Source organism: Tachypleus tridentatus, unplaced genomic scaffold (genome assembly GCF_004210375.1).
Source record: "Tachypleus tridentatus isolate NWPU-2018 unplaced genomic scaffold, ASM421037v1 Hic_cluster_2, whole genome shotgun sequence".
Classification (NCBI taxonomy): Eukaryota; Metazoa; Arthropoda; class Merostomata; order Xiphosura; family Limulidae; genus Tachypleus; species Tachypleus tridentatus.
Genome location: NW_027467782.1, coordinates 34,044,384 through 34,071,564, shown reverse-complemented (window position 1 = coordinate 34,071,564; position 27,181 = coordinate 34,044,384). Strand labels below are relative to the sequence as shown.

Here is a 27,181-nt window from a genome sequence, read left to right as displayed (position 1 = left end):
GTGCACAAAAGAAGCTTCTCTACCACAATAAAAAATACAACTGTTCATGAGTAGTTTGTTGATCCTGATTCTAAAATTGTTGAATATTACTGATCACCTCTAGTTTTGAGCTATGTTAGGTTTATTCTAAATATTCTTATATATTATGAAAATAACACTCTGATAACTTTATTTATTTATTGAAAATTGCATTTAAGAATGTTCAAAAACAACATGTAATTATATACTGAAAATACACTTAAGCTATGTTTAAAACTTTCATCATGGTATTATTTTTTATTTCTTTTACAAAATACCTGACAGACTTGTTGTATCTTTTATGTATGTTTTAGTTTCATGTTATTGTGTTATTGACTAGTTACTGGTGTCCATCTCTAAATGTTATTGTGTTATTGACTAGTTACTGGTGTCCATCTCTTTTTCATAACTGTTTCTTTGTACACTTCTCCTTTTGTTCTTTTTTTCTGTTTCTGTTATAAGCATTAATGATAAACCAAAAATTTGAATTTGATGCCGACTGAAGAAATGTGTAAATATTATGATAAGACAGTTAAAGAGTAAGTGAATATTTGTTTGAAACTTCCTGATGAAACCATAAACAACAGAAGAGTTTTGGAGAAAGAAAACTAACACTGGAAGTTTTTGTCTGACTTGTATGCACCATTATTCCAAAAACTGAATTGTGAATTTTTTATTAACTTTAGAGAAGTATTGAATTAATTTCATACTTCTGTTTTATGTCATTACACAAGAAGAAACCTTGCACTAATTACTAAATGATATATATGTATATATATAAATGTATGTGTGTGTGTGTATAGTTTCTAGGCAAAGATGAGACTTGTTTAGTTTAGTGCCTGGGTTTTAACAAGCAGAATAAATTACTTTGTTTTTATTTAACCTGTTAAATTTTATTCAGGTATTTGTTGTTTTCAAGAGTATTTTTTAGTGTTAATCTTTTGAATTAATTATATTTCTCAAGGAGTTGAGCAACCTGTAGGTCAAAGAAAACAGATGATGTGGAACATGGCTCATCTGTGGTTGAAGGTAGGAATGTTGTGAAAAATATATTGTCATGACTCTATAGTATTATTAGAAATATAAATATATGTTAACTGTCTTATGTTGTATAAAGCATATCAGTTTATGATGTCAATTTATTTTTTATATATTTTTTGTTCTTGTTTGCAAATTCTACTTGACTAATATTTTAATGTTAGTGAATTTTCCTTTAGTATACAAATTTTTTAAATGATGAAACATATCAGTAATATTTTTTTGATTCATATGTCTAATATTTCACTGATATGGGTATGTGGATCTAGGCTGAAGTGAATGATTTGGAATCTAAAGTGAAAGGAGGAGGATTTCCCCAACTTTCCCCTTATCTGGTTCCTGACATTAGCTCCTTCTGTCAACATTTGGCATTGTCAAAGCAGCTGAGATTATCCAAGAGATTTGTTATTGTTGTGCCATCTGTTGGTAAGTACATTCAGTAGCACAGTTTACTTTTACTATTAGTTTTTGCTTCATAATTAACAAATAAAACTGAAGGTTATAGATACTCTTGTTGAGTCAAGTTACTCAGCACAATATGAAAGTCAAACATAGAAAATTGTGTTATTCCCTTCTTACTCAGAGAGGTTGTTCCACTATAATTACTTCTAGAACCTTCTAAATGTGTATTGAAAGTTTTTTATACAAATTTGTATTTCATCTGCTATTTTCTCAATTTTTAACACTATATGGGTGCTGTCTGTTTGACTGGCCTTGTAACCAACACAACAAAACATGATATCTTAATTATCCTTTCCTTCTTTTTAGGATGACTGCAGATTTCAGCAGAAAATTACAATTATTTATCCTAAATGGCAACAAGCTTGTAACAGTGTACTTCTGTTTTTAATTTTGTTGTTTTGTTTCTCTTTTATTCATGCTTCATTATAATCTATAGTAACAAAGTGCAGGGAATTTATTTTAAAAACAATTAGGATACGTCACCTATCATCTAACAACATATATTCTTTGTGCATTCCTCAAGGCAACAAAATTCCCATTTACCTTTTTTTAATCTAATCTATTAAATTTTTAATTTGTACATTTTAGGACTTTTGGTTAAAGTTTACACATCTATAAAAAAAATAACATGTTAAGGAAAAAATTCAACACTTCAGGATTGAAACCTTTTTGATCTTGGAAGCTGATCTTCATCGAACCTAAGTTGGTTGTCCCAAAAATAATTGTATAATTTTCAAATACTCATTTTGGAAATAAAGTTCAAAGAGTAAACCAGAATTACTCATACTTATCTTTCTTTCTCACTTACCTACTTATGAAAAGGTTTAAAACATTTCATTACCTAGTGGAATACTGATATCCTTTTACTAAAATGAAACAAAGACATTACAGTCACGTAGGTCATAGAATGGGTTTTTATTGGTCATAAATATGTAATGTTAACAAGAAAGCATGAGTAAATAAATAATTTAGAAAGAGATCAGACATTCTTATTTTAATTTCTGGCCTGTTAGTATCTGTAATCAGAGTACCTAATTATGGAATATTGTAACACTTAAAGGGAAGAAAGAAAGCTTAAAACAAGCCTCCATGGGAGTGTACTTGTAATTCCAGTTCAGATTTAACACAAAGCTATCTGGTTGGTGAGTGCATGGCCATCCTATTTTATCAATGTTGATTTCATTTATTGTTCATGGAAGGTGATCCACTATCTTCTCATAATTCTGAAAGTGAAGTGGTCCTATTCTAGGTCCTTGGTTGAGCACAGGTACCATGGAGACATCCTGATGGATGGGTTATATATATATTTATAACCATTCTGTTCAAAATACAGCAATGGTGTTCTGATGGTGTAAAGAGTATACCATCCCTTAAATTGAGTGGCATCATAGAATTAAACATCTAAATGCAGTTCTCCTCTTCAATTGGATGTGCTCATCCTATCCTCATGCAGATGTTTGAATCCTGCAGGCTGGTTTTTGAATATCAAGAGAGCCAATCAACTTTAGTCCTCACACAGATTTGGGGTTGTCCATCTGTCTCCCTTGATTCTTCCTTCTGTGAATTGGGTAATGGAAAGTAAGCAGTATATTTCTGTTTCTGTCTTGGGCACTTCCTCATTCTCTCATGAGATATGGATGTTACTGACCTTTGAATGTTTTGGCACAGTCCTACAGTGACAGGAGTTTATTGCTTGCAGTGAGCTTCCAGCAAATACAGGATGACACATTTCCAGATTTCTGGATCAATCCTGTATCATGCCCTGGAGTCTGTGTTTACCTCACATCCATGATTTTAGGGCCTGAAATGACTGTGATGATCCTTGCCTTACCTTTAAGCAAATGTCAGTACCCAGCGAGGAGGTTTCAGATGTGGTTAACATGATAAATATGAGTTGGTTACGTTTGTGTCTGACATCTTAATTAGATGAACACAATCCTCCTATGGCAGTTCCTGGAGGGGGCATATAGATACAAGCCAACTTTAGTTGAAACTGGCAAAAAGTGTATGTAGAATAAACAGACATACAAGTGAATCACACTTCTGCTTTATATATTTATATTAATAATATTTTAATATAATAGCCTACATTTAATCTTCATGTTAAGGTTAGCAGTTTAATTTTTAACATTTCTAACAAAGGTGAAGAATTGCATATTGTGTTACATAATCTAACAGCTGTTCAGTTTTTAATTAAATTATAATAAATGGTTTCAGCTTGAGTTTTGAGTTAAAAGTTCAAATATGTCTTATGAGAGAAGCGTAAGGTAAAAAATTTTCAAACTTTCTTCACTAAAGAAAGTTTGAAATATGTTTTCTCTATTTTATTAAGCTTATGATATATATATAAGAAGATTGTGATAGTAAACATATATACTGTTACTTTATAAATTGGGAGACTACTGTCAGGCAATATTTTCTGAAGATGGACTTCTCTATGAAGCATGTGTTATGAGTATTAATGAACAAGAAGGGACATGTGTTGTTCACTTTCTTGGGTATGGTAATGAGGAAGAAGTTTGGATTGGAGATCTTCTTGCATCTCAAGGAAAGCATGCAAGAGCACAGCAGGAACTTGCAGCCCAAGGTTATTTTGCTGATAACATTGATGTGTAGGTAAAATATGCATACTCAGTCAGTAATTTAAGACTTGTATAACATTATACATTTATATATATTTATTATATTGACCTTTAAGTCATTGCTAACCTACATCACAGAAGCTACAAGGATGCAGCACATGTGCACCCATCTTACTGTATCCAAGAGCATAAAACTGACCTTTAGTCATCACAAAGTTACCTATCTTGGCTGAGCTTTAGTGGGCTAGTATTTTCAGTTATATATGTATTATCATTACTACAATTAACAAATATGTTTTTAAACTTATTTCTTTTGTAAAATATAGAACTGTAAATAAAGAAGTAAAGCAAACAATTATCTCTTCCAGTTACAACCTTTGTACTCAGTTGCTCTTTGCCTTATGTTGCTAATATTTAAGAAACTTCACACGTGGAAGATGAGAAATTAAATAATTTTTAAAGGTTTTATATATATACATTTGAATAACCAAAAATTTATAAATTACTATATTGATACCATTATAATTTATCAAGTGTAGTAACTAAGCTGTATTTGGGTCTTAAAGAATATGAAATTTCAAACGGGCTAAAGACCCAACTTACCAGCACAAAGTAATACTTTAAAATGGTTGAGAAAACCACTTGAGGGATATTTTAAGCTTTTGATTGGTTATTCACAAGATGTAAGTGCATATAAGGACCTGTTTTCAAAATGGGAAGAGGTGAGTAGAGCCACTGTGTTTAATTCAGTATATGAATTATATATCAGCAAATAGAAAAGATAGGAGGTTCTTATTTCATATTCTAGCTTCTCAGTATCAGTAAGTTTAGTTCCTAATTTGTACAAAACAATAAGCTTCGTACTTGGACACCCAATCTGAACCAATGCTGCATTTAACGTACCTTGTGACACACAGAAATCAATGTTTAAAAGTGTTTTTTTAATATTTATTTTTAAATTAAGAAATTGAATAATGTATAATATGAAAATTTACAGTATAATCTACAATTTGATACCAAACATAATGACATAAATTCATAAAATAGTATTATAGTAGTATTATAATTGCCTGAGAACAAGCTATTTTTTTATGTAATATATTGTAATGAATATATGTGTGTCCATGAAAGATATCATAAGTGAATGTTTTAAAAGTATTGCATGGTATTGTAAACAGTATAAATACAAAAATGCTTTGTTTCTAAACTCTGCCACAGTGATTTTGTATCTAAACTTTATGTAGTATTTGTCAACCTTTGACTATGTTCTTTTAGGTTTATTCCCATTTTGTTTACAACTATTTAGTCTTAGTGCCAATGGAAGTAGACAGCTTTGATGTCACTAGTTGCTCCACACATTTTTATTTTTGTGTGTTTTATCTTGTACAAAATAATACTTTTTCAAGAATTGAAAGAAATCCTTTTAATTATTGCACAGAATAAGTTTTTTTCCTTCAGATAACTTAATACTTGCATGTTAAAATGTTTAAATATTTAGTATTGTACTTAAAGCTGGTAGAAGTATGTGTAACATTATTCTAAAACTGAAATCTATAAAAATTAATGATAATTATTGGAATTATAATTTCAAATACTAAAGATTACTTGTAGTAACATCATTCTTTCAAAGAGGTAACTGCTAAAATTATACTTCTAGTTTCATTTTAAAGGTATTTTAGTTTAAAAATAAAATTGTGTTCTTTTCACCAGGGCCTGGCATGGCCAAGCGCAGTTAAGGCATGCGACTGTAATCTGAGGGTTGCGGGTTCGCATCCCCATCGCACCAAACATGCTCGCCCTTTCAGCCGTGGGGGCATTATAATGTTACGGTCAATCCCACTATTCATTGGTAAAAGAGTAGCCCAAGAGTTGGCAGTGGGTGGTGATGACTAGCTGCCTTCTCTCTCATCTTACACTGCTAAATTAGGGACGGCTAGCACAGATAGACCTCGAGTAGCTTTGTGTGAAATTCAAAAACAAAACAATCTTTTCACCAGAAAGAGTTATTACCTGAGTGTGCACTTCAGTGTAAGTTCCTGAGCATGCTGCAGGCCTCTAACAAAGCTCTCATTCCTACATCTATTAATGTGCATTGTACCAGTCTGTTGTTTCATCATTATTATACCATAGCCCCCAGCAGTAGGAGGGTGACACATCTTTTATGTGTAGTAGTCACCACAAACACAAGTGTAGTCTTTCCTTTCTTCATTATCAAGTAGAATAATACTAAGTTTAAACTTAACAGTTAGAACTTTCATTTGAATTATGTTGATTTTGATTTTCTTTAATTCACCTTTATTGTTAGGGGAAACATGTCTTACTACCTGTTACTGTTATTTAATCCAATGTACAAGTTTCATCCAGTAATCTTCAAGGTCATTATTAGATCTATGGCTATTGCCATACTTGTTTTAGTGTATTTCTAATTATTGCCGTTATTTTCTTTCTTTATGATTTAAGAAAAGGACTATCATAATATGAGCTTCATGTTTTCAACTGAATGTTCTCACATTAATGATATCCTTCAAGGTTTTAAAACTCTTTACAGAAGTCATACTATACTGTAATGACAACTGCAGACAATGATCAGTGATATTACTGCCATTGTGCACAATTTGGCTGGTTTGATTCTTATCTCTGATGTAGGATACTAACTACACTTGCTTTAACTTCTCATTGAAGTTCTACTTTTGTCTTTCTATGCTTGGGATTTACAGTTATGTGTCTTTTGTTTTCTCTTTCTGCAGTTAATTTCTGCTAAATCTTGAACACCTGCATGGTCCTCTTTCACCTGATACTTTGAGTCTAGAGATATATTTTTCTTACATTTTTCTTTCAATCTACCCTTTTCACCGTATTTCAATTTCTTTTTTGTTCTTCTGCTCCTTTTATCCATCATGACCCTTCCAGCTTTTGTGAGGCAGCTTGCACATATTTGTTTTCCACTTTGCTCTGGGTTTTCTTCCATTTGTTCCATTTAGTTGGATATTTTTTTGGACTGCTCCTTGTTAGGTTGCTTTATTTTCTGTTTAACCCTTATCCAGGACTTCTGTCTTGGGACCTTGTGATATGGTGTTTGGGTTTTGTGTTTTTTTAATTAAGTTGGTATCTTTAGCTGATGATGCAGTTCTTCAGCAGTGTTTGTATTCACCAGATTTTTATTTTGTGTGTCTGTATTTATTGTTTTTTTTTTGAGTGATCCTCCTCTTTCTCTTGTCCTCTTCTTACTATTAACTATCTCCCTTAAGCCATGGAGGCAATTCATTCCTGGAGCTACTTGTTGACTTCAGTCCTGTAAAAACTTTTCCATTGGTGAATCCCTTTGCTACATCCTATGAAGTTCTGTAGGTTCTTTCTCAGAGGTTTTTCCTTCCATCTTTTACTCTGCACCTCTCCTATTGAATAGGCTGTGAGGTAATTTCTCTGCTCCATTCTAGAGTTCTACTTCTGTATTTTTTTATCATTCCAATGAAGGCAGAAGGCTATTAGTCTGTCCCACTTAACCCAATTTTGGTCTTTCTTTTGGTCAGTTTTCTCATCATGATGGATAACTTCCATATCTTGATTTGTCTACATATTTTTGCTTCCTTTGATTTACCTCAGTGATCAAATATTTGATTCTCAATAGTTCCTTTTAAGTTGGTTATGGCCCAGACTTTTTTTCTCCGAGGTCATATTCTTGAAGCCTATTATATCACTAATCTATAGACACTTGGTCTCCACTTACCACACCGAGTGTGGCTTACTTTGTTTTGACTTCCCTTTTCCTTCAGGAGTAGTCTCATTTCAATCTCAACCCTCCTCTAACTACATTCGTGGAGAAGGCACAGCCTACATTTTTGTCTTTGTCACTTGGAGGTTTTTGATACCAGGACTCTTGTTTCCTTTGTTTCCTGCATGAGTTATTTTGGAGGATTCCCTCTTCTCTTGAATCTTTTGTTCCTCTTAGATTTGCCCATACACATTTCCTTCAGTAGTTTATGACCTGTCAATGCAGGTATCAGTTGATCTCACATGGCCCTGGATACCCTTTTTTTCCCATTTATACAGACTTGCATATGATTGGAGCCTTTCAGATCTCAGATCAGTGACTGTGTGCTCCTTCTGCATATAAATGTGAGTTTCTGTATCTTTGGTGACTGTAGGTGGTACTTAGTGCTTAACACCCACCAGTTCTGTAACAACACCTTTCAGCTGCTTCTGTTCCAATGAGGTACAGCTCTGGATGGCTGATCCATTTCTGATGCCAAGGGCAAGGTTTCTCTGGTTCTATATTTTGAGCTAGTCTCTCCTCACAGTCTAACCTTCATTTTCTGTCTCATCTGTTTGGTATTTTTATTGTGATCCATTCAAAAACATCTGTTGTTCCCTCCCCCATTGTGGAAGTACTCACTCTCAGAACTTCTTTTGTCTTGGTTCTGGTCTTTCTCATATAAGATCATGATCATCACATTTAGTTACTTATGAATCATGTCTTGAAAACTTAAGCTTAGGTGATAGAAGAACAACTCTCTCCTAGATCTGGTACCTTTACATACAGTGGTTTCTCTATCTTCTGGTATTTGTAGTGGATTTTTCTCTCACTTTTGACCTCCTATCATTACTGCCTTTCCACTCACTTTACTTTCAATCTCAGATACTATAAGATGTGATACAATAGTGTCCCATCACATACACCACAGTAACGTTTCATGTATCCTGGCTTTTGTCTCCCTCTTTTGTCAGTTTCCACTCCACAGAACAACTCTCTCCCAGATTTGGAACCTATCCATACAGTGGTTTCTCTATCTTCTGGACTGCTTGTTTGTTTTTCTTTGTTTTTTTCTGGTCTTATAACTACCTTATTCAACATATATATATATTATCCAGACAGTGGGATGTACCAATAAGCAGTTGGTGTGTAACAGGAAATACTTACCCAAAATATGCATTCAATGGGTAGCATGGAAAATGTTAAGCCATCTGCCTCTGCTTATTGCCTGCTGTTGATATGGAGTTTTATACAAGACCAGCCAATCATTAATTGACAAAAATGTAAAACAAATTGACAGTCAGGGGGTGTCTATACACAAACACCTGGTGTCTTTAGTTGTAGTAACCTTTGTGCTGTCTCTAAGTAATGGACATAATTCCAGGTGATTGTGTCTGATGACAGTGGTCCATTCACATCTTCAGTATTCTCCCATGCAAATTTCTCTCTTCCCTATTTCTTATAGTACACTTGTTTTGTTTCTTTTGAGGGGTGGCTTTGCTTCATTAGTTACAAGCTGCTGAGGAAGTAGATATGGAGAATTTCTCATTTAGTGATGTGATTGCTGTAATACAAAACCAAGTGAACACACACCTGTATTCAGAAGTAGAGCTAGAGTGTTACCTGGTTGTGTAGTACAAGACATGTCATTAAATTATGAATCAAGCCAATCTTGACTGTTAGATCCAGACCAATGAGCTGTGGGATGATATTCTTTGTACACCTCATTTGTATGATATCCAGTATTGAGTAGCCTGAATTATAGCTTTAATAACACTATATGCTCATGCCCAGCTATCCATCTGCAAGTTAATGAACAGTTGAACAGTCTGCCATTCTGTCCATCTCAGTGATATGTTGGCATCCAAAAAAAAAAAGAAAAAGGTTTCTATGGCATTATGTTTTGCTCTACTACCTCTATTGGGCAAAGAGTATTCTCAACTTGAGATGGACATAGTCTTTCAACAAATGCTCCCCATTAACTTACCCACCTTATGGATATCACACCCCATGGGCTTTCCCTTCCTGGTGCTGTTTCCAGAAAAGAGTTCATCACTGTAATTTCTTTCCACCATTTCAAGGTGAGAATTTAGCTCTTAGTGATGCAAAAAAGATTAGTAACATTTCTAAAGTTAACATTTATTTTACCTGTAAATGTATTTCAGATTGATACACCACCTCCCATTCTTCCTTCACTTTTGGTGTATTTAGTTTGCCTCATGAGGCAGATGTTTGTATGGATTACTAAGTATGGATGATGTATTGCTCTCTTATTGGTGAAAGTATAGTTAGTTATTATTACATTTTAAGAACAAAAGAAGTATGTCATCAGTTAAACCACCAAAGACAACATGACATTTACTACAGATATATTTATTTTTAATATATACTATTGTAGATACAGCCCTTTGGGCAGTGCCCTTCTTCAGTTATCTGTAGTTGAACAGTAAATTTGTGAAAGAAAATGTTCTAAATCATCAAAGGTTATATGACTTTAACAAAGAAATGTGTACAGTAATGATTACAATTTTTGTGCAAAGGTATTTATTTCTAACAGGCTTATTGTAAAGTTTACTACAGAATTGACAAAGAATGTCTTCATGCTTATGGTGAACTTTATTTCAGTGATAATTAATGCCAGGCAACTGTAGTCACATTATATTGGAGTGCTAGGTGAAAATAGTAATTCCTGGGCATCTTTTCCCACTATAGCTACAACCCTTATTGACTTATGGACCCATGAGTAAAACAGAAAGAGATACCTGCTTTTTTTCTGCTGTCCCTTTGATTTAATAAATTGGGCCCAGTCTTCATATCAAAATAGGGACTTTGTGGTTACTCAGTGTACTGTCTCCAGTATTCGCATTCCTCCTGATTTCCTAATCCATCCCCACCCTCGTTTTGTGGGAAAAGGGAGTCTTTTACCACTTGCCAGTTCGTAGTTGCTGGGGTAGTGGACCATGGAGGCTGCCTCCTGAATGTGCTCAATTCCATTCTGTTGAGTGTAGGGCAGTGGTTTCCTGAAGGTGTATAGGGCATATGTTCTTCACCAGTCATACACTATATCATGAGTAAATCCATTGCAATGCTGCTCACCTCCCTGGTTGAGATCTCTCATTTTACCATCAACTGGATGCCAATTCATAGAGACTGATTTTGGATTAGAGATGGACCAACTAACATAAGTTTATATACATTTGTTGGTAAGGATTCATTGTTCTACAATTGTCAAGTGCTCCAACTCTGTGTAATTGAGTCTTGTATGGGGTAGATGTAGTCTCTCCAGTGCTCCACTTCTGATAAATTCAAACTTGGAGGAGGATGGTGTGCAGAGTGGAACCTATCTGATTGGTATTTGAGTGAACCTCCACACTGACGCATCTCTTCCTACTGTTATTCAGGTGTTAGGTTCCTGAGTGGCTGGTGTTGGTTCTGGATTTGCACATGCACAACATTTTGACTGATGGCATGAAATTTCTTTTTCTTTCTTCTGAAGTTGAGGTTTAGATGGTGTGGACTCTCTCTGCCATTGGTTGGATGATACATACCAGATGCTGCTTGGCTTTGGAATGAAGATGACCAGGCAGGTGTTGTCTGGTGGTGAATGAAAAGTTTTTCATATAAAAAGCAGCATTCAATGCTTAGATCTGTTAGTTAAGAGTGCATGCTTGTTGTAAAAATATATTCTTTGTGCAGGAAAATAACAAATTCTGATATTTGCCTGCACATAATGTTATGTATATAGTTTGTATGTAAGTATATTTAATTTTAAGAAATGTATATAATTCTGATATTTTACTACATTTAATGTTATAAAGGCAGAAGAAAAGCTAGACTTCTCTGTGATTCCAATTGTTTTGAAAAGTGTTGAAGGATGTGAAAGTTATAAGTTCAAGTAATGTAAGTATGAAAGTTTAGAACTGATACAAAAATTTATTATAACTGTAAAATGTACACAATACCTTCTCTATGTTCTTGATTTTTGTTGAAATGTTTGAATAAGACATATTACACAAAAAGCAAAAGGATAGTTAGAAATTGTAATATTTTAACTATAATAAGATATATCCACTTCTAAAATCATACATAGTTTATTTTAATCACTTTATGCACATGTAGATGGCACGTCACCACTAAATTTGAGTTACTGGAGTGGGACTATTTATTGTTTTTCTTGTATATGATATGTTTTACTTCTAAATTTTAACTGCTAGAGTAAGCCTTCCAATCTCTTTTGTGCTGGAAAGTTGAGTTTTTAGTCTGTTTAAATTTCATAATTTTTAGGTGCAAATACAGCTCAGTTACTAAGCTTAATGAATTATAGTGGAATTCTGTGGTTATCAGTATTGTAGTTTTGAATCTTTTGGTTATTCCAATATATATTTAAAACCTTTACAAAAATTTTGTTTCATGTCCTCTATGTTTGAAATATCCTAAAGATTAGTAAGCTATAACAAGCATCATCCAGGTGCAAAGGTTGTAGCTGGAAAAGACAATTGCTTTCTTTACTTCCTGTTTTATGTTTTAAGAAAAATAAGTTTAAGAACATGTTTGAAAATGTTAATAAACTATGTAGATATATAATGTACAATAATTGCAATGTGGCTGTATTTTACAAAATATTAGGCCGCTAAAACACACAAAAATAGGTCACTTTGTAAAGATTTAAAATCAGTTTTATATTATTGGTTTGGGAAACATGAGTGCATGTGCACCACATCATTGTAATTTGTGTTAGCTTGGCATGGCTGAAAGGCAGTATAGTAAAAATAATAAAACTGTATAATTGTATAATGTAATGAGATTTAATCTATATAGTCTGAACATTTATGTTGTGATGTTATAATCTGTAGTCATTCTTGAGTGAAAAAGGCATAATTTATGCTATATTTATTTCCTAATTTTATGTGGTGGTTATGAGATCATCAAACTGACTTGACCCATAGAGAGATTTGGTGAGGAAATAATATAAAATATAAAGTTTATTTTTCTTAAGAAATGTCATAAAACTATTTGGATGATATAAATATTTTGCATGTGAAATTTGAAAATTTTCTGATGCATAAAAATATATTTTTTATCTTAAAATGAAAATTACTTTGCACATTAAATAGGCAATGTGCTAAAATAACAAAGGGCATGATAAAACATTGCATAACAAACCTTAAAACTTAATAGAAATAAAACTAATATTTTGCGTATGATAGCATTGTAATATTTACAAATTTTGTGAACATGCACTTACTAATTTAGAATTAACAGCATGAAAACTATAGCAACCACAAAATGGTAACAAAGTTGGTCCATGGACCTAGGCTCTTCCTGAAAGTGTTTGTACATCTGTCATTGCTCATATATACAGAGGTTGTATGCATTTCAGTGATGGGTTGTACTTGATAAGTTCATGCATGGTAACCATGGCTTGATCTGGTTTAAAATTATTATATGCCTGCTATTTAAGTACAGAGTGAACCATGATTCATCTTTCACATCTAAAGGATATGACTCCACATGCATTCCCCACCCAAAGCGAATAATAACGATTCATTGCCACGTTATATGTTCTTGCATTCACAGAATTGCAGAAAGGCTGCTTTGTACCTTGTTTTGCATTTTACATGGAATCTAACCTTGTGAAAATGTTACAAGGCTTAATACTGGTTCACAAACACCTTAATCACTGTAGTTCACTTGAAAAAGTAAGAATTCAAACAGTTGTTTCATTAAATATTGTAACATAGACCATGTTCTTCAGTAAGATCTTATAGTAGTGATTTTGTCTTTTCTGGTTATAATATTTCAACTTTTGTTTATTCTTAACTGTTCGGTACAGAGTAACTAATGTTTGTGAGATTCAAGCAAAAATTGAAACAGCTTTTCAGTCTAAGAGCTCCATATATTGCTTTCAATGTATGGACTAATTTTGAAATATATTGAAAACTTAAAAATGTGATTAGCAACTCAATAAGATAAGGTATTACAATGAAATGTTTCATTTTAAAAGCATCGTCCAACTGTATAATTTGTAATGTGGTTATTCTTTCTTTGCATCTTTAGGTTTGTAATGGAGTTACTGGTATTTGACTTACTTCAGTTTACACCAGGAAGTAAAGAGAAATTGTGGAATATACTATACAAGCAACTAGAATTAGGAGGAATTGATCTTAAATTGGTATGTATTTAGTTATAAATTGCTTTAATGTACTTAATTATAAGTTTATAATGAAATTAAGTACTGATATTTAAAAATTAGTTGTTGATTGTGTGACCAGTCACTACACCACTGTGCCAGTAGATTGTGACAACCTTAACTGTGAATAATGAAAGTAATCAGGTACTTTGTTGCATGCTTATAATTAGTATGTGTGTGTTTTTTTTTTATAAAAAAGCCACATTGGGCTATCTGTCGAGTTTACCCATGGGAATCGAACCTCTGATTTTAGCATTGTAAGTCTGTAGATTTATTACTGTACCAGAGTGGAACTATAATTAGTACTGATGAGACTAAAGGTATCCATAATTACTTAATTCACCTCTTTGAGTTTGTCACATTCACACAAGATGAGGTACCTGTTCTTTGTTTGGGTTTATAAGCTTAAAACAAAGTTTGTGGGTGGATACTGTAATAAATAATACAAAAATCCTAACTTTTACACAATTTATTTATAATATAACACATTATTACAGCATTAATTATTACCTCAATGAAAGTTTTGTATAAACTTTAAAAACTCAATATGTGTATACTTTAGATATGGTATACACTGTGTGATGGTCAGGGTGACCTTGTAGGAAGAAGTAGTGGCATTAGAGATGCTTACTGTTACCTACTTTCAACACCCCCCTCTGAATGTCCTATTACAATGTTTCATATGATTAATTAATTGACAACCATTGGGCACAGAAGTGGCTTGGAGGTCAAAATTCAAAGATCATGGTTCGAAGTAGGAAATGGGTATAACTGAAGAAAGGACATTTCACACCAGCATTATGTTGGCTATTGGAGCAGAAGCTTCAGGCAAGTTTATGTAGTATTGCAATTTTGGCAACCATATTATTTCTTTGAATTCTTCCATAGATAAAGCTAGTGCACTCTCTGAGATATATACACACTGTGTATGTGTTGTTCTATTGAAAGTTTAAGTTTTTTTTTTTGTGTGTATGGATGTGGCACCATATGTGAATGTAGATAATGTTAATTTACATCAAAGATGATAAATACTCAGTAATAGTAATAATGAAGGGGAAGGAATTGTGAACATTCATTAAGTGTCCCTTATTCCAAATTATCATCCCACAAAGTTTGGTTGAGGTTAGCCCCCTGCAAGCTAGGAGGTGTAAGATAAGACAAACATAGATTTTTGTCCTTATGCAGAGAGAAAATTTTATATTAGATCTGAGTCAATTTTGAATTCAGTTAATAGCATCTGACTGGCATATCTAGAATATGTAAGTGGCTTATTTAATTTTGAGCAAAATATATCCTGCACACGTTTTGAAGATGGGAATTAAAATGATCTTATTTTTAACCCTTTGACTGGCTAGTTGATGTTGTGCTGTTGTTGTTTGTTGCCCTCCCACTAAAATGTGTAACCTAATTGGATAACATCTATGCTTGTACTTGAAAAATTATGTAAGTTTGTTTAGTATTTGTTAGGCCGGTCAACGAATGTCAGAACGGCACTTTCAATATTCGTGGAAAAATTCGTGAATATCCGAATATTCGTGCATATACTTGTTAGATCGTTTTAGAATTATTAATTAATAATTAACTTACCTTAAATTGCAATATTTATGCCAGTAAAGAGTAGAAATAACTTGTTTTTCATCATTTACTGAAGTTTACATTCTTTTCTTGAACTTCCTGTCACAGTGCACCATGGGTAATGTATTACTGTAAACCATATTGTTGCTGCTCTGTTCAATGTGAGCCCTCTGTACAAAAGCTGACTTCTGGCACCTGTGACCTGTTTTTTCTTATTTTGATGCTGTAAAATTGTTGTCCATTATTATTTTATTTATGTAATTATATTACTATACTGTGTTGAATAAAATACTTGTCAAAATAATTATTGTTGTTTGTTTTCTTTTATTCTACACACTGGAAACAACATTATTAATAAACATGAACTTTATTAATGAACATAAAAAAACATCAAAAAATATTAACACTAAACAAGTTAAAATAGACATAAAATACTGAGTTTATGCTGCAGCCACATAGACCTGTTCCACATCCTGGTCAATTATTAATGCTCTGTCCATTGTTACTTGGAAAATATTAAAAGTTAAACACTAACAATAAAACATTTGTAAAAAAACCTCATAAAACAACTTTCACTGAAAATACTGAGTGTATGCACATTCCTGTTCATGGTGTTTCCTCCTTACACATTTGAGGATGGAAGCCCAGGAAGTTGGGGATAAACTGGATTAGAGACCTGTGAGCTAGTACTGGCAGCACTCGAAGGGGTACAGGTAACTGTAACTGCAGGGAGAGCATCAGATGCAGGGAGAAAATCAGAAGGGACTGTCATGTTGGCTTTGACTGCTGACTTCAAGTTCTTGTTCAGGAACACCAATTGATCCACATGTTCAGGGTTAAGGGAAGCCCTTAGCTTGCTGACGGTCAAACCTGCTGTGCTGAATGTACGTTAAGCTTGGTACTGATGTACCAGGTATAGACAGGTATTTCCTAGCAACTGAAGCAATTGATGGAAACCTTGACCTGTACACAGACCACCACTGAAGAGGGTTTGGTGGCCTTAGAGGCTCTCTGACAAAATCAGCCAACTCTTCCTCAACTGAAGAAACATCACTGCCTTCTGTCAAGTCTACTGTATCACCCATTACATAACTCAAAACTTTTGACATAATGGGTTTTTACAGGTGGTTCTGTTACCTCATCTGCCTCAGGTTCCTTCTTGACTTCTGCAGTGTTGCTTGATCTCCTGATTTCTTCTGCTATGTTGGCATGAAGTTCCTTTCTCTGACTTTCGGTCAAAAATTTTAGACTTTATATCTAGGATCAAGTGCTGAAGCTTTCAGCAGGGAACTATTCAGACCTTCATTAATGATTCCTCCATCTTCTGACAAGAATTTAAATCTTTTCACCAATCCCATACTGATTGTTTTTTTCAACTGCTTAGCTAGTGCTTTGTCTTCCTCTGTGGTCTTAAGGTCCTCCATCATATCTGTCAGCAGAGGGTAAATTGAGGACCCTGTGGGAAGATCTTCCTTCCCAAGAATTTCAGTGGCTTCTGCAAAAGGATGAAGTATTGGGATTATTGTATGCATCGTGTCCCAAAGACATCATCAATGTAAAATCTTTCTCCACTTTTACAATGGTAGCGTCTACCAACACCGCATATATGGGCACTCTGAGCTCTACCAGTCGGTGCACCATCTCCAGCGCAGAGTTCCATCTTGTAGGGCAATCCTGTATAAGGTTCTTTGCATTGATGGGACCCTTCTTTACTTGTTCCTTCTGGGCTTCAGTAGCCATCTGAACTTGCTTTTGTTTTTAGGGCACTTGTGGCCAGAACAGAATGGTTGAAGAATGTAACCAACCTTCTCCCTGCCCCAAGGGCTTTTGCAATGGGTGCAAGCTTAAGCCCATCTTGCAGAGCTAACTGAAGGCTGTGGGCAAAACAGCCAGAGTGAGAAATGCCTAACTTTTCTGCTGCCACAAGCATATTTGCAGCATTATCAGTAGTTAAGTGGACAATATTGTTGGTGTTTAGAAATTCAGAACACAGATTGTGAATTTCAGAAGCAATATTTTGACCTGTGTGTCTATCAGAAAAGAGTCTGGTGCCCAGAACATTTGAGTGCATTTTCCATTGCAAGTCAATGTGTTGTTCTGTGATAGTAATGTAACCTTGCATTGCATTACTAGTCCACAAATCAGTGGTCAGTGAAACATGCTGGTCTCTCAGTTCTCCAATCATCTCTGTCTTGGCATCATTGTACAGTTTTTGTAAGGTAGTTACCAACAGTATTTCTACAAGGAACTTTGTATGATGGGTTTAACTGGTTTGCAAAATATCTAAATCCCACACCCTCAACAAAACTGAGTGGTCTAAGATCTACAGCACACATAAGAGTCAGGCTCCTGTTTATTCTCTCAGTGCTGTGTACATTCATTTTGGTAGCACAGGGATTCAGCTGCAGGAGTGTTGTTTGTCTCAGTGTAGGTGCAGCAGTAACATTTTAGAGAGTCCTGCAAATGCAGGTGAATAATTAATTATATATTTGCTAGCTATACATAAAATAAATATAAAACATATATTTAAAAAAAATGGGATAATATAATTTTAAACACAGAATATTCCTGCAGGTTCAGAAATGTCAAACAGCCATGTGCTCACTGCTCACCTGTTTGTTGGAAGTTAGGGAAATTCCACTATGCCTGTAACTCATATGATTTCTTAGGTTTGTTGTACCCCACAAAATGACAGGTTTGCTTTGCAGAGCTGACACTCTGCCTTCTTTCCATCTAGTTTAAAATACTCCAAACAGCAGACTTTCTCTGCCTTGATCCTCCATATTTAAAGTCTTTTGGCGCCAAAGTAGCAACTTTAAGAAGGTTTACTGTAATCTTGTACCCACAATGCAATGTTCACAAAAGTTGATTTCCTTTCCTCTTTAGCAGACAACTACCAAAAAAAAAAGTTAAATAAAGTGTTATTTATTCAGATTTGACTTCATTTTTCTACAATGGTAAGTTAATATTTATTAATATTAATCAGGCGAATTTTCGAATATTATTGCATTCGAATATTCGGAAAAGATCCATATACTGAAGCTTCGATTACTCTTGCCGGCTGTAGTATTTGTGTACTATTTTAGATTATGAATTTTTGAAATATAATTGTGAAATGATTTTAATAGTTTTGTCACATCTGGTTTTCTTTTTTCCCTGTGTCTTAAATCATGTAAATGTATCCATTAGAGAGATGTTTTTTGTTAAAGTTTTATTTTGTCTGCATTGTTCCATTTATGACATAATCATTTTCTCATTTTCTCATACAGTTTTCACACATGATTAAATTAGCCATTAAAATGTGAAAGAAAATAAGACAAATTAATTTGATATTATCATTGGTCATAATATTGTGTTTTATATATCAAATGAGCTATACCTAGTTTTAATTTTATCAGTTATTTGTACTTGTCCTTATTTATTGAAGCAGTTGTATAGCTGCTGAAATAGCATGAAATTGAAGAAAGTAAGAGCACTGACCACAAGATACACAACTTGTATTCTAAACCTGCACTGATACAAGCATTATATTACCAGCTATACAGTACTGTGCAAAAAATGTTAGTCAAACATTAGGTGTCAGGTTACTTTCACAGAACAATAGAAAGTTGGTCACACGTGAAACATCAGAAGTGTATTAATCTTCATATTCAGTACAAAAGAAACTTGGTGGAAGTGCTAGTTGTCCCATCTTTCATGCATGGTTGTAAAATATTTAATTAAAGTTTCTTTTAGGATATTGTTCTAAGTGTCTCTAATACACTCCCATAAAGTTTCTTTAAATGTAACTTTTGATTTATCTTATTTTGGATCTATAAAATCCCAGCTCTGCATAGTTGGATTGAGATCAGGGGCTCTAGAGGCCATTGCATCATTTGAATGATGCAGCTTCTTTCTTAGCTAAATAATTTTTGCACAGGTTGATGAGTGTTTTGGTAATAGAATACTTTACTACTAATACGAAAACTGCTAGGTATTGATAACCATGTATGTCCATCCTGAAGAGCTGCCATTCTCCACCCAGAGGGTCAATGAATATATTATGTTTATGTTAATAATAAGTTTCATGTTATGTGCACCTCACATTGTAAAATGCTCTGTTGTTACTGATGGATTCCTCTATAATTTTCTAACTAAGATAATGTAGTACATTTGTGTGTTGTTAACAATTACTTAGATTACCTACATAGAACTAAATGTTAGCATTGTAGTCTTGTTAACCTCATCTTAAGTACACTAATGTTACTGTGCTATTATTACACTGTTCATGACTTAGTACAGTCAAAAACATTTCTTTAGTACCGATGTTCTGGTACATTAGTCTTGTTTTTGTTCTTTAGCTACAGTGGTGTTTATTGATGTTCTGGTACATTAGTCTTGTTTCTGTTCCTTAGGTACAGTGGCATTATTAATGTTCTGGTACATTAGTACTGTTTCTGTTTAGTTAGTATAGTGGTGTTATTGAGTTTCTGGTATAGTAGTCTTGTTTCTGTTCCTTTATTACAGTGGTGTTATTGATGTTCTGGTACAGTCATCTTGTTTCTGTTCACTTAGTGCAGTGGTGTTCTGGTATAGTAATCTTGTTTCTGTCCTTTAGGTACAGTGATGTTATTGATATTCTGATATACTCATTGTTTCTGTTCCTCTAGAGCAGGGGGTGTTATTAATGTTCTGGTACAGCAGTCTTGTTTATGTTTTTTTAATACAGTGGTGTTATGGGTGTTCTAGTACAATAGTCTTGTTTCTGTTCCTTTAGTATAGTGGTGTTACTGATGTTCTGGTACAGTAGTCATGTTTTTGTTCCTTTAATATAGTAGTGTTATTGACATTCTGGTACAGTAGTCATGTTTTTGTTCCATTATTACAGTAGTGTTATTGATATTCTGGTATAGTAGACTTGAATTTATTCCTTTATTATAGTGGTGTTTTGTTTTGTTGGTGTAATGCTCTGGTTTGTATTCCTTTAGCACAGTAGTTTTGTTGATGTTATAGTACAATTGTCTTATCTCTTCCTTTAACCCCATCGCACTGGGTGCTGAACATGACACAATGTTTTAGTGTCTTACCTTGAATATTTTATTAAACAACTTCATGGTTATGGTATGCCAATTAGAATAGCATAAAACCTTTGTTAATAAACCATATTTTAATAACATATAAATAATCAGCTCTTAATTTTGCAACGCACTATCTTAAAAAATCCTGAATATTTCCTAGTGTGACACACATGACACATGCTCTCATGGCAGATTTTATCCACCACCCATGGAAGAAGTATGAAATTGAATGAAAACTACTTTCTCTAAAATCATCATTGCTCAGATAAACCACATTAAATATAGTCTTCAACATTTTTTTCTACTGAATAGAAAGTCAGACTCCTGCTGTCACATCCTCTCTTTCAAGTTGTGTTCATAGTTCTCTTTATGCTTAACTGTATGTTACCTATAACTAATAGACAGTTAAGGTTTTCATTCTATCAAATGATGTATTTCACAATATTTTCTTCTGTATAACCAACGTTCCATTGAGAAATGACTAGCTTGGATTAATTTGTAATGACTCTTGTCACAGATCTAGAAAGCTAGTAAATTTTGAGTGATGTGTAAATTTTGCATGTTATAGTCTATGTTGTTTGTAGCATTATTTAATGAAATAAAATTATAAATTGCGATAATATAAGTAGCATTAAAAGTTATGGTTAACTCTCTTCAACAATCAAGAGAAACAGTGTAGATTGTTCAAGTGTTTCATTTATTTATTTGTTTATGTTTATTTTTTGTGTATAATTATAAAAGCAATTAAAATGTAAAAAAATAGTAAGGATATTTTAAGTTAAGATAAAGTAAAATCAACAATAAGTATAATTTTTTTTACACGAGACACTTGAGCTTGTTGTACTAGTTGTAGTAGCTCATGGGTAATGTAATCTCGATAAGCGTAATGTGAGCTGGATGTTTCTTGACTTGATTTTACATCTTATAATGGCTTGACAGTAGTTTGTTGCAGTTTAAATGGTGATAAACCTTAATTATAGATATCAAGTGTTACAAACTAAGAGCTACTTAGGATAAATGAATGTAGTTTCTTCTTGCAATATGAAGTCATTCTAGAAAGAAGAAAGTGTAATTCAGGGTTTTTTTTAATTTATTTTATTGTTTTTGGTGGTTTCAAGGTCAGTCAAGTTAATCAATCCTGTTTTGAGTTGGGTTAGAAAAATAACATATAAACTATCAAGATTTACTGAAAAAATGTTTGAAATGTATTTATGGAGGTCTTAGGGTTATATACAAAGGTATTTTTAATTTTAACATTAAAATAACTTTTCACACAGATTATTCAAAACAAATTATCATAGGGACAAATCTTTATTTTATTTAATTAAATATGATTTTTGTATGTTAGAGACTTGTAATATTAACTGAAACATTGCCAGATTTTGAAAATATACCACTTTGAAAGTTAGAAGTATTAAAATCTAAACAGACTGTAAACAAGCACAAGGTGGTCACATGGTCAGTCATACAGATCAAGGCTGTGTTGAGAGAGTTAATACAGTGTTGTTATATATGTTCTTGTACAATGGATTTTTATCTGTTCCTTTATTGCAGTGATCTTTTAGTTATTTTATGTTATCATAACGTTTTGTTATTCTGGTTTGTGTTGGCTTGATGGTTCCCTGAATATATATATATATATATACAGTTGTGTTGTCAGTGTGGTAATATTTTTCTCTCTCTCTCTTTTTTTTTTTTTGTCATTATCCTGTATACATTGCATCATGAACAGACAGTATACTAGCTTTATGATGTGCTCTTATTATAATGACTTTGTAGGCATTCTGTTACCTTAGATATCTTTTGGCTGTTGTTTCAGCATATTGATCTTGTTAATGCATATTAGTACAGTGAACATATTAACCTGTACACTACAGTTATTCTAGTATATTGTTAATTATTGTATCCTTGTTTATGCATTGTCAGTACAATGATCTTTATGTTGCTATATTAGTACAGTGTTCATGTTGATGTTGTGTTACCACAGTTTTCTTCTGGGAATACTGATACTTCAGGGTACTTGTTGATGATTATTGAGGATGCTTGTTTTTTACACTGAGGATGGTTTGGTATCTTCTTAACACTATGGTATGTCCTCTTAGTATGATGTCACATCTATTTAGTACAGTTAAAGTTTTAATAGTACAATAATCTTTTTGACATTCAGTTATTACAGTGGTTTTGTTGATGTAGTAGTTTGTTTCATGGTTGACTGTATATGTAAAAATTAAACTCCATATTTTTTTACAAACACCAGTTTTAATAATCAAAGTATGCTATATTTTCTGCATAGGTTTTTTTTTTCCATATAGGATCCACTTCTTGTCATAGGTAATGCTTTGCTTTAAGAATGACTCCCTCTTGTTCCTAACCAGTTTTCTGCTCTTCTATCAGTTCATGTGGTACCTCTTGCCCAAATTTTAACTTTCTGATTGCAGCCAGGTGATGAGAAACAGTTGCACTGGAAACTTCAGTCCACTGAAAGTGCCTGAACTGTCATGTGTGGGCTAGCCTCATGCAGTGAGCACTTAATATGAACTGTCATGTGGGGCTAGCTTATGCAGTAGCACTTAATATGAACTGTCATGTGTGGGCTAGCCATGCAGTAGCACTTAATATGAACTGTCATGTGTGGGCTAGCTTTATGCAGCAGTTAACTTAATATGAACTGTCATGTGTGGGCAAGCTTATGCAGTAGCACTTAATATGAACTGTCATGTGTGGGCTAGCTTATATGCAGTAGCACTTAATATGAACTGTCATGTGTGGCTAGCTTATGCAGTAGCACTTAATATGAACTGTCATGTGGGCTAGCTTATGCAGTAGCACCCAATATGAACTGTCATGTGTGGGCTAGCTTATGCAGTAGCACTTAATATGAACTGTCATGCGTGGGCTAGCTTATGCAGTAGCACTTAATATGAACTGTCATGTGGGGGCTTGCTTGGCGCAGTAGCACTTAATATGAACTGTCATGTGTGGGGCTTGCTTATGCAGTAGCACTTAATATGAACTGTCATGTGTGGGCTAGCTTATGCAGTAGCACTTACTGTTTCTTCATTCACAACAGATTGAAACCTTCCTCAGTGTTTATTCTCGAGGTTCCTATTACCAGAACGAATAGTAGTTTGAGAAGTATTCCCTTGTTCCAGTGCCAAATTGATGTTTTAGCAACCTTGACTGCATTTTTTTTGCCAATTTGAGCTCATATCAAAAAAGTAGTTTCAGTTCTTTGAAGAAATCATCTTGTGTAGGGTTCCAAAGAAATACAAAACAATTATAATACAACTTGACATGACAGGCAAATGTAAAACACAGCACCTTCATCAGTATCAAATAGCATACAGTCAAGTTACTGTATTCAGCTTATTCTAATCACAGTCACTGTTCTACTATGAAAATAAGCCATTTCATATAAAATGACCTAATAAATGCTCTTCTTAACAATACTTAAATTAGCTAGCTTTGAAAAATAAAAAAGCTTCATTTTCTAGTGTGTTATAGAATATAGGTTTTTTCATGTGCATTCATTTGATGTTTGTGCTTCAAATTATTTCTACTTAAAACACAAACTTCATTGCCTGTAACTTTAATTGTATTCTTGATAAACAACTTTTCGGTAGTTTATATATTCCAGATCAAAAGGTTAATGAAAATATCATAGAAGTCTGTGTTATCAGTAACACATTCAAACAAGAAAAATTCATCTTTTTAGATAAATAATTAAAATGAATTAAAGAAATGTCTTAGTGTTTTATTTTTTTTGTAAGTTTTTTTATGTGTATATCCATACTTCAGTTAGAAAAATATATCTTTAGCATGCTGAAGCTGGAGGCATATTTTGTTTTATTTGAATTTGTTTAGAAAGTTTAGTTTCTGTAATGTTTTTAGGTCTAAAGACTTGTTATTTTTGTGAGAATGATAACGTAATATGCATTTTGTTTTTTACCAGGCCACATTAAGTGTGATGCAAAATGTCCTTAGTGCAAGTGGCTTACCAGACATTCAAACTACTTGTCAGAATCTAAACACAGGTATAAACACATATCTTTATATTATAGTATCTAACGTTTTTATTTCATTTGTAATCCAGTTTTATCTGTTAGATAATTCACAATCTTAGTTCTAGGTATTTGTTGCATTTTAAGTTTATTTTATTAAAGGTTGAGTTAGATATAAATCATTTTAAAGTTTATTTTATTGCTGATTTCCTTGTTCTTCTTTCTGTTAATTCAAGTAAAAATAATAAATGTTGTTAAAAATAAATAACTAAATATTATGTTATTAATTCCAACTGTAATCTGACTTATGAATGACTTACATAATTTAGTTCACATCATTGTAGTTTCTGCTCATGCAACTGCTGATATAAAAAAAGCAAGACAACTACCATGTCAGCCACATCTCACCCAGAATGATGAGCCCTGTTATTGGTGAAAAGCCTCACCAGCACTGGATATGAGACATTTTGTGTGGTTGACATATTCTTCTTTACTTTCACTCATAACTTCTTAGAATTGTTTATATTAAATTTTTATAATCAAATTGGAATAACAATAAAATAACATTTACATATTTGATAATACATAAGTCTGACTGATCTCTTTACCAAATAAATTTCAGGTGTAACAAAAATATTTTAGGTAGTTTTGGCTAAAGTAGATTGTGACAGATTTAAATTTTTTTATGGGCTGCATTTGGCTGCATTTAGAGTGGTTGCTACTTTGGTCTCTGTATTGGGACTTACTAAAGAAACCAAAGTAGCCAACCCTTATGCTCTAGATGTATGCAACCCATAAAAGCTTATAAGAATAAGAACAAAAATATTCTGGGAACTTTAAAAAAAAAAAAAGAAAGTTTCTAGTGTTAAAGCAATTTAATAGTCTTAAAATTTGGATAATAATTGTTTATTTTTTTTCCCTTATTTCTTGAAAGCAACATACAGGAATTAGAAACCCGTCTTAGTTCAGTGTTGAGAAGACAGTCTGTGTTCTAGGTTATACACCATTGGTATATTCAGTGGATGGAACAATATTGTATTGTTCTACCATTCATCTGGTTGAGGTGAGAGCTTCTGGTTAATTTTATCATTGAGCTTTCAATTTATAAATTTTGTGGTGAAAATTGGATCAAGCTTATAGATTGGTATCATTTTATTTTTCTGTACATAATTATGATTATTTTAAAGCTTTAACTAAGATATACAAAAAATCTCCACATAGAATATGCTTCATCAAAATCTGGATATCTTGTAAATATTTTCATATATGATATCTAGTCACCAGTATATAGTAAGTGCATAATGCTACATGGTTACTGTGTGACCACAGCTGCAATCACTGTGTTGCTCCCTTTGCATAATGTAATGGTAATTCCTTAGAACTAACAACTCATAGTCTTGAGGAAAAGTACTCCTTTATCAAAATAAAAAGGATAGGGAAATTATATTGGCTTTGAGGTCATATGATGGAGGCTTGGCATCTGGATTAATTGATCAATTTTACACTTCTGATGAAGAAGGCAATGGCCACCACATAAGGAAAATAGCTGAAGAGAAATAAGTGTATAAGATAATTCAAATAAAGCTTCTTTATTTTGGCTAGCTTATCATGTTTTTTTTTACTATTTTAGCTTTCTAGTATAAATTTGTCCAATTACTATGTCAGCACTACCTCATAACGACCTCAGAAGTAATATTTTCACATTAGACATAAACAGTTACATATTTGGCTGTACTTAATCCTTTCTCAAAGAAACCAAATTCTCTTTCACAGTAGATTGATTGACTAAGAAAGGAATGTTCAAGTAGTCACCTATAAGAACCCCCAAGATTCAAGACAAACTTTTCCACTGCTCCAGAGTTTGTGCATTAGGCACTATTTTCCAAATTTTCAACAATTTTCTTTTTTTTCGTGTTCTTGTTTCATAATTATGGCTTCTCAGCTTCCTTCATAACTGGTTACAGAGCTACCTTATCTGCCACAAACCTCCTTCCTTCCTTTGTTCAAGGACCCTTCAGCTCATTTTGTCTTCAGTTGTAATATCTTTACCCTTGATGCTCCATATACTTTTTCAGAAGGCCTTATACACATAGCAGGTTTGTTTTTTTCCCATCTAATCTGGGGCTGTTCTAATTGCATTGGTAAATTGGTTGTGCAGTTGGTCTGAATCTTTACTGTAATGTTCCTGAATAGCTTAACCATATCAGAATAATACTTGTTGTAAACTGCTTTCTGTGCACATTACTGAGTTACATTTCAATATTTAATTAAATCGTTTTACTCTCAGTGCATTATAATCACATTATTATTATAAGGTATGCTGCAATTCAAAGTTTTGTATTATTTGAGTTTGAATTTCTTTACTTCAAAATAAACCTCTAAAACAATAATTAACAATAGCTTTGTTGTTATGTGATGCTTCTGTGGTTGTGAATCTCAACTTTAACAACTGGTATAGAATGTCTACATTAACATGTTGATTTTCAAAGTACACTTACACAGGTTGC

General features: G+C 33.1%; 1 protein-coding gene across 1 annotated transcript; it reads left to right on the top strand.

The window, feature by feature from the left end:
- Nucleotides 1–956: 956 nt before the first annotated feature.
- On the top strand, nt 957–24,796 carry LOC143243106 (uncharacterized). The gene is made up of 5 exons (XM_076486853.1): nt 957–1,047; nt 1,326–1,482; nt 3,917–4,130; nt 13,909–14,023; nt 24,626–24,796. The coding sequence occupies exons 1-5, from the start codon at nt 1,015–1,017 to the stop codon at nt 24,794–24,796; spliced, it is 690 nt and encodes a 229-aa protein (XP_076342968.1). The 5' UTR covers nt 957–1,014.
- Nucleotides 24,797–27,181: the final 2,385 nt, after the last annotated feature.

Bases quoted from the DNA above. Each gene is read 5' to 3' on its own strand.
- LOC143243106 (XM_076486853.1), top strand. From the start codon at position 1,015: ATGATGTGGAACATGGCTCATCTGTGGTTGAAG. The intron at 1,483-3,916 runs GTAAGTACATTC...ATAAATTGGGAG, and splicing joins TATTGTTGTGCCATCTGTTG to ACTACTGTCAGGCAATATTT. The intron at 4,131-13,908 runs GTAGGTAAAATA...TTGCATCTTTAG, and splicing joins TTTGCTGATAACATTGATGT to GTTTGTAATGGAGTTACTGG.